The sequence below is a fragment of the Hordeum vulgare genome, chromosome 3H (assembly GCF_904849725.1).
Source record: "Hordeum vulgare subsp. vulgare chromosome 3H, MorexV3_pseudomolecules_assembly, whole genome shotgun sequence".
NCBI classification, from domain to species: domain Eukaryota; kingdom Viridiplantae; phylum Streptophyta; class Magnoliopsida; order Poales; family Poaceae; genus Hordeum; species Hordeum vulgare.
Window position 1 is genome coordinate 22,808,969 of NC_058520.1, and position 8,263 is coordinate 22,817,231.

At 43.1% G+C, this 8,263-nt stretch overlaps 1 protein-coding gene across 2 annotated transcripts; it reads left to right on the forward strand.

Moving 5' to 3' along the window:
* The first annotated feature begins 1,357 nt into the window (after positions 1-1,357).
* On the forward strand, positions 1,358-8,263 carry LOC123442682 (E3 ubiquitin-protein ligase PRT6-like). 2 transcript variants are annotated; one of them, XM_045118790.1, is made up of 8 exons: positions 1,358-1,646; positions 2,048-3,115; positions 3,282-4,462; positions 4,547-4,687; positions 5,674-5,917; positions 6,004-6,738; positions 7,038-7,223; positions 7,813-8,263. In XM_045118790.1, exons 1-8 carry the CDS (start codon positions 1,593-1,595, stop codon positions 8,146-8,148), a joined length of 3,945 nt encoding a protein of 1,314 aa, XP_044974725.1. In that variant the 5' UTR covers positions 1,358-1,592; the 3' UTR covers positions 8,149-8,263. The 2 variants fall into 2 exon arrangements, with proteins under 2 accessions (XP_044974725.1, XP_044974726.1); XM_045118791.1 differs by having other exon boundaries at positions 1,359-1,482.

Below are 8,263 nucleotides of genomic sequence, written 5' to 3' on the forward strand. Positions count from 1 at the left end.
CAAATTCTATACACCACTACACGCACCGAGAGGACTAGAAGTGATCTATAATAAACGTGTGGAAACACACACACACACACATGCAAATAATTCTTATTATTGACATTTTAGTACTATAAACCTACATGAACCATTTTGGATAACAAAATAACCAACATACAAATAGAGCATCAACATAAAAAGATCTACATGCACCAACTATAACATTGGTTCAATTTTGTAATGAAATAAGTACTACAACATGACAATCTTTACTAAGACATCACATTATAGAACACAAGTCACTTGCTACAACTATATTACATACTTTCATCTTCCCTAGGCAATTAGGAATGCTACTATGTATTTGAAAAGATAATATAAGCGATGGAATATGTTAAGAAGATAGTGACTGGTGAACAACAACCTCTCTCTAGTTCTAGTTGAGATGAAGCTTTTGGCGATACATGCTCTCCAATTTCAATCTGTAGGTCCCTATGAAACGGGAGGCATGAGAATGGATTCCATAGAAATTTAGTAACCCCAATCCCATGATCCAAATGGCTGATTCAAATCCTCTAAACATACTACGAAAATCCTACAATCCAAAGAGATCATTTTTAAATAAATGCACTTAAAAGGGAACTTAGATCTGATCAATATAAAGGAAAACAAAAGCCGGTATGATGGACACACAACTTGAGACAAACCAACCAGTAATATCTGAAGTTGCGTCGAAATTATACTAGGTATGCCGCTTGCCGAAGATTAGAAATTGCAGTGAAGTAATAGCAAAAAAAGACACCTGCAAACGTCCTTGCCATAGCAGACATGTAAGACTGCAATAGCCACTTGGTCCTTGAGATGAGGTCTTGATACTGCCGAAGCATCATCGGATGAAGCATCATCCCACGTAGTACATGCTTGCAATGCACCACCACCATCGGTTTAGAGGGTTGGAAAAACCAGACCATGTCACAGAACGACATGGAAGAAGATACCAAAACTAATAGTCATCAATAGCGCTCTCTCTATCTCTCTCTCTCTCCTTTCTTGAAAGACACATCGACTATCAAGATCTAAAATGAACCAACAACATATCTAGGGACATAAACTTACATGGACCCTTCGTGGACACAGGATCGGCCATCGTCATGATAGGGTGAGACCATAAAAACCTTATCGCAACATGCCATTGTCACCGCCACCTTCATGACGTCGCCAGAAAAGCCGAAACATAAGTAGAAGAAAACAAGACAGACGGGCAACACAACACTCCTTTTGCCGCCGAGGAAAGACGTTTAGGAAATTCGTGGCAGCGGCGGCTAGGATTGGTTCCAAAAAGGCCTTTTTAGTGGCCGCAAAAGAATGCAGAGGAAAGCTAAAGGAAGAAAAACTTGGGCAGGAAAAAGGACTTCTGCTCCGGAGGCGAGCGAGTGCGTGGTGGGGGAGGCTTTGGGAGTGGTTTAGTAGCGGGCTCGCTCAATCGTCTCCGGACTCACAGTAAGTCAGTCGTCGCCTAGAGTGAGTTGGGGAATTTGTTTGGGGGTTCCGTTCCTGTGCCGGCTGCGGGGAGGATTCGTGCGGGGCTTGATTCGGCGACGCTGCTCGCCATGGCCGGGATCGACGACGGCGGGGCCGCCGCCGCCGCCGCGCAGCTGGTGCAGGTGCGTCTTTTCTCGTCTGCTCTGGTCTATCTGGCCACCCGTGCCGGCGGTTGCCTGCCTGCCTGCCTTCTGCTGCATGCCTGTGCGGGATTCGTTCTTAGAATTAATCGCCGGTAGCGCTCGCGATTCGCCTTGGTGGAATCGATTTGGTGTATCCATACTCTTTTCGTCCTTTCCTCTTTGGGCCTGATCACCACCAACATATTTTTTTTTAGTAAAGAACGTTTTTTTTTTCTCAATCAGGGGTCTCGATGCTATGATTGGGGATCTATAGATGAAAAGTTGCAATGATTCAGTAGGATATATATGAGTACCATTTGCAAAAACCAAAAATCTTCCAACATCTGCTAATTAAGCACTAATCAGCTGATGTACTAACAATGTTTCCCTCCCTCCTGCAGAAGCTGGCAATCTGTGGAGTTCCAGAAGAGCAGCAGCATCAAGAAGGCTTGCTCGTGTATTTGGAGGAGCACAATGATAAGATTCCTCAGATCACGGCGGCCATCTTGTCAGCAGGCACGGAATTAATGGAGTCCGGCAACTCATCGAAGGATAAAGATGACAGTAGCTGCAGCAGCAATGCATACAGTGAGAGCCTGTCGTGGTTGCAGTGGATGATGTTCGGCAGAAATCCCGATGCAATGCTTCATGACATGGAGCTTAGCTCCGAGGATGACCGCGCTGTTTGCGGCACTGTATGGGGGCAGAATTGCCTTGCTTACCGCTGCCGGACCTGCGAGAGTGACTCCACATGCGCAATTTGCGTTCCATGCTTCCAGAATGGCAATCACAAGGATCATGATTACTCCATCATGGAAACAGGCGGTGGATGTTGTGATTGTGGGGATGCTACTGCTTGGAAGCCTGAAGGGTTCTGCTCGAGGCACAAGGGGGCCGAACAAATTAAGCCTCTTACCAAGGAGCTTGCGAGTTCCGTAGGGCCTGTGTTGGACGAGCTCTTGCTGTTCTGGAAGGAGAGTATATGTGTGCCTCGTGAAAAGTCAGATGATTGCAAGAAGAGGGTTGCCCGAGAGTTGACGATTTCTATTGCTGACATGCTGCTTCGCTTCTGCGCGTGTAGTGAAAGCCTTCTAAGTTTTGTGTCCCAAAGGATCCATGAGTGCCCTGGTCTACTGGATGCATTGATGAGGGCAGAAATGTTACTGGACAAGAAAGTTGTGGAAAAATTGCATGAGTTGCTGTTGAAGCTTATCGCTGAACCGGCTTTTAAGTATGAGTTTGCTAAAGTTTTCATACAGTACTACCCTGTTGCATTTTCTGAAGTTATTGAAGGGGGCAATGACTATGTGCTGGGGGAGTATCTGCTGATACAGAACTTTTCTGTCCAAATATTTACCGTGCCTATGCTGACTACAATGCTTGTGCACGATCACAATTTGTTGGGTATTCTTCTTGAATGTTTGACAGCTCTGTTTCTTTCTTGCGTTGGTGAGGATGGTCATTTACAGGTATGTTTAGATTCTTCTTTCTGTGGCTCAAAAAGTTAAATGCTCGTGCCTTATTATCAAGTCACTATGCACTGATGGGATATTGTTACTTTCCGAGCATACTGCTATATTCTGTCAAAGCTACTGCTATATGGTCACAAGAATGTTTCTACTTTGTTATTTGCAGACCAGCAAATGGGTAAATCTGTATGATGCTTCTATTAGATTGTTGGAAGATGCACGCTATGTCCTGAGACATGAGGAGGTTTCTATGTATGTTGCTTCTGAGAGACCTGATCTAACAAGGTCATGGATTAAGCTGTTGTCACTTGTGCAAGGAATGGATCCTCAGAAGAGAGTGACGAGTATTCATGTTGAAGATGAGAATGAGAATCTATATGCGCCTTCCACGCTAGGACATTATTTTGGGATCATTCACAATCTTTTGATGAAGGGAGCATTTTCTTCTCCTGGGCAACAAGAATCAACTGATTTTACTGTATGCTCCATTGCGACAAAAGGCATCGAAAGTGCTGAGAACCAGCGGCTTGCAAAAGTTGGCAGGATCTCCCAGGAGAACTCGGTATGCAATTTAAGTACCAGAAAGAGTTTTTCGAGCAGTAAATTACCATCACCTGCTGCCTGTTTAATTCGTCAGTGCTTGGAAGCTATTGATAGCTGGCTGGAACCTGGTCCGCTGAGGAGAAAGTCGTTGTCCGTTGATGCTATCAGGGGTGGATCCGATAAACATATTGGTGAGATGGGCATGAAGGTAAATGAAGGATCCCAACTAGACGATGTTGCAGATTATTATGAAGTAATTGATCCTCCTATTCAAGAACCCGACAACATGGTAATGATAGGTAAAGGGGGGATGCCTCACGTTGGTAACGTCACAGGCAAGGGAAAGATGCAAGAAACTAGTAGTGTACCGGATGTACAATTGCACTCTGAAAATTTCATTGCTGTTGCTCTGACCGATGGCAGCCTTTTATATGCTCACCCAGATTCAAGAACTGATGAACTAGGAATACTCAACATGACAAGCTGGCCACGTGTTGTCTTTGATGTCACTTCACAAGAAACGTCTTTTCATATTCCTTTACACCGTATGCTTTCATTACTATTGCGTGAAGCAATGAAGAAATGTTTCGGAGAGGATGCCAAAACAGAGGAATGTTCAGTTGTGCAGTCCAATGAGTTCTTCTCTCAGGTACTTGGAGGTTGTGAGCCTTGTGGGTTTGCTTCAGTTGTGATGGAGCATCCATTAAGATTGAGAGTATTTTGCGCACAAGTGCGTGCTGGAATGTGGCGTAAGAACGGAGATGCAGCTGTACTTAGTGCTGAGTGGTACCGCTCTGTGCAATGGTAATTTCTTGCTCACCTCAAATAAATTGCTGTTCAACTTACAGTCCTGAAGGCTGAAGTTATATTGTTTACCCATCTTTCCAGGCTTGAACAGGGCTTGGAGTCGGATTTGTTTCTGCTTCAATGCTGTGGTGCATTATCTTCTCCAGAGTTCTTTGTGAGGACCATTCAAGAAAGATTTGGTTTGTCAGATTATACATCTATGGATCTCACGGAACAGAATGAGTAAGCCCCCCAAGTTGTTTTATAATGACATACCAACTTCTATTTCTGTTAACATATTGCTTCATTCAATTCTTGGTGGTACATATATGTACGTTTTCGCTGATAATCGAGTCAACCACTTTCTTGCTTGTGTCCCTACTTGCTAAAGCTTAAACATACTTTTTGTGTAATCATGTATTACTTCTTATTTTATCATCTGGTCGTCTGCGGTGTGCTCAGTTTTATCTTCACCATTCTATTTTCTCTGTCAGTGCCAGTAAGTTGTAGGAGGTGTTTGGTTCCAGAAGTGTAATGGAAATGTAAACGCAATGGGTTTACACTGTTAATGTAAACGGTATGGGGCAAAATGAATTATTGTTTGGCTAACAGTGGTAACGCTAATGAATACAGGCAAGAAAGGACAAACCCCACGTCTAGGTAGCGAGCTAGCTCCAAGCCATACTTTATTTACGCTGGGGCCTGGGCGGGGGTTTGGGAGAGTTTGCTGGAGTCGCCCGAGTCCGCGCTGGCTGTAACGTAATTTCTTTACTCTGGGGGATGGGCGGAATTAGATTTAAACTACGCCGGGACCTGTTTACGCGGGATCTATTTACAGGCAAAGCGAAGCAAACATGGTTAACGGTATGGGATTGCGATGTAATCAGATACCGGGTGGGAAACTGCAAACCAAACACCTCCGTAGTGGTAACCATTGTCATTTGATTGTGCTTCTGTGGCGATGGGAAATACTCATCTTGTTACATGCTGTGACACATGGAAGATCATTTGTGCTTACTGTATTCTTTTATTTGGGCAATTGAATGATGTTCTGGTCAACCTTTTTTTTTTTGCTCTAGAAAAAACCTTTTTCTGTGTTATGATACAACAGCCTCAAGGGAATACCATGTTCTGTGCATTTCCTATCAGTGTTTTCCCCATATATCCAGATTAATAGTTTGCCTAAATATTTTTATTAAATGTTGAACAATTTTCTTATGCTTTTTCAGGTATGAATCAGTTCTTATACAAGAAATGCTAACTTTTCTTGTTCAACTAGTCAAAGAACGCAGATTTTGTGGGCGTCCCACAGCAGACAACTTGAAGAGAGAATTGATTTATAAGTTGGCCGTTAGAGATGCCACTCATAGCCAGATTGTGAAGTCCCTTCCCCGTGACCTTTCGTCAAGTGAACAACTTCAAATTGTTCTAGATTCACTCGCAGTTTATTCTGATCCATCTGGAAAGAAAAAGGTCTTAATCGTTGAAAATTATATTACATGCTTCTGCAACTTAACTTTTATGTTTGAATGTGTCGCTAATAAGAAAGGTTATCACAGGGCAAGTATGTGCTTCGCGAAGCATTCTGGAAGGAATTGGACTTATATCACCCGCGCTGGAGTTCGATGGAATTAGAGATTGCTAAAGAGAGATATTACCGTTGTTGCAAAGTTTCTGCTCTTGGCGCTCAACTACCTCAATGGACTCATGTTTTTAGCCCTCTGCGCAGTATTTCTAAAATTGCCACCTCCAAAGCTGTCCTTCAAATTGTTCATGCTGTTCTCTTCTATGCTGTTTACACCGACACATCATCGGTATCACGTGCCCCTGACAATGTTCTCGTGACTGCTCTGCACCTGCTTTCGTTGGCACTTGACATATGTGAATCAGAGAGTCAAATGTCTGCGGACCAGTATGGGATGGACTTAGTGCAGCATGATGATGAATCATGGGTTGTTCTGTCATCTGATGCAGTAGAGGCTTTTCCCATATTGACCTATTCTACAGAACTAGTCTCCCCAGAGTCTGACAAACTAAAGAAGGAAAGCATGATAACCTTGCTTGTTTCACTAATGCACAAGGAAAAGAATGACAGCACCTTTTCTGGATGCAATATTCCATCTCTAGTTGAAAGTTTGTTGAAGAGATTTGCCAAGTTAAGTAAGCAGTGCATGTCTGCAGTAAGACAAATGGCACCACAAGTACTCCCATCCATTCCTGAGCATGCCAGCGCCAAACAGAATTTAGGATCTCCAGATTCGACGGGAAACAGCCAATGCAAAGCTACAATCATGGTAAGAGTTTAACTTAAAAAGTTTACTAGACTACTTATATTCTCAAGCCATATTGGATTCCAACTTTAGTCAAAATTCAAAAATAGGGTCTTTGTTTGGATGTGCTTACAACATTATTTTTTTCTAGGATAGAAACGCTAGGTGTATAGTTTCCTCGATTAGCTACTGAATTTACATTTTGGAATTTGTTAATTCATCTACACTTTGCCCTTCCTACTTGCTTGTTAATTCTGATCTTTTATCATTTTGTTACTATAGATTCTAAGTGCTAGTTTCTTATCTGAATCTGTATGTCTTAGGCAAAAATGGGAGCAGAGCAGTCAAAACTTGCTGAAAGTATGAAGTCGTCAGGAAATGAAGGGCCTGATGTTCCAACATTTGAGCCAGATGCACCTAGATCAACTGCCATCGAGATGCGACCATTTTGCTCTCTTTGCCAGGATTCGGATTCCAAAAGTCCACTCTGCTGTTTGATTCGCCTTCAGGTGATAATCCTCTTCTCTTGACAATTAATGGCTTGCTTTATCCAGTGATGCTCTATGGCAACATAAACTTGTTGTTTCTCCCTCTGTAGTATTTTGACAACTTAAAGTACCTTTCATGTTCAATATCATGCCAATGGGACTAGCGTATAGTATTCTTGTTTGTTCTCTGATCCAGAAATCTCAGCTTGCAACTTTTGTTGAGATGGGTAAATCCATCCATCAGACGGGAGAAAATCAATTTGATCCCTCTGGTGCTAGGTCTTCTATTTGTGAGGGATACACCAGTAGAACCTTCCTTTGTTACAGCATGCAAATGACACATTTCTTGATTTCTCAAATGAGCATCATCCAGTGATTACAATATATATATCATGTTTTCCCAAGTGGATACACGTTACGGTGCAAGTGATTACTGTGGGGTTTGCAGAAATAGGATGATGCAAAATCTGCCGGTTTCATAAATACAGCTCGCAGTGTCAACTTTTTGGACTCAAAAGAAGTTCATGTGCAATATAACATGTAAAAGTTGCTCTGCTTGATGGTCCACCGATGCAACTTCTCTCCTACTCTGCTAACTGAAACTTTTCAGGCTGCTCTGGAAACTATGATGGCAGAGACTGCTGAGGATGGTCAGACCCCAAGATCAGTTGCAGAGTTCGCTTCCAACATACTCTCCCATGTCGGTTCCACAGGCTCGTTGAAGTCGCCAGCTGTTGAAGTTCTTGAGGACAAACTCAGGGCGGAAAGACGGGGTGCGGCCGCGCTCCGAGAAGAAATCGACGCCTTGAAGAAGCAGGCAGAAAAGGCCGACGCGGTCATTGCCAAAACCCAAGAAGAGATGGAGGAAGTCAGGAAGAAGCAAGCCGAGACAGACCAGGTTCTTCAGCTTCTCCTGCGCAGGTCTCAGGGTAACCCCGGTTCTTAGTCTCTGTTGAAACTGTGGTTCTACTGGAGTATGTCGAACTTGTTTGAGTTTGTTGTTGTGTGAAAAACTTCGTATCTTGTGTATATGTTAAATAAAATGCGAGTTAAATGTTGTA

Coding starts and splice junctions, on each gene's coding strand:
- LOC123442682 (XM_045118790.1), top strand. CDS start 1,593: ATGGCCGGGATCGACGACGGCGGGGCCGCCGCCGCCGCCGCGCAGCTG. Junction 5,918..6,003: donor ATCCATCTGGAAAGAAAAAG/GTCTTAATCGTT, acceptor AGGTTATCACAG/GGCAAGTATGTGCTTCGCGA. Junction 7,224..7,812: donor GCTGTTTGATTCGCCTTCAG/GTGATAATCCTC, acceptor GAAACTTTTCAG/GCTGCTCTGGAAACTATGAT.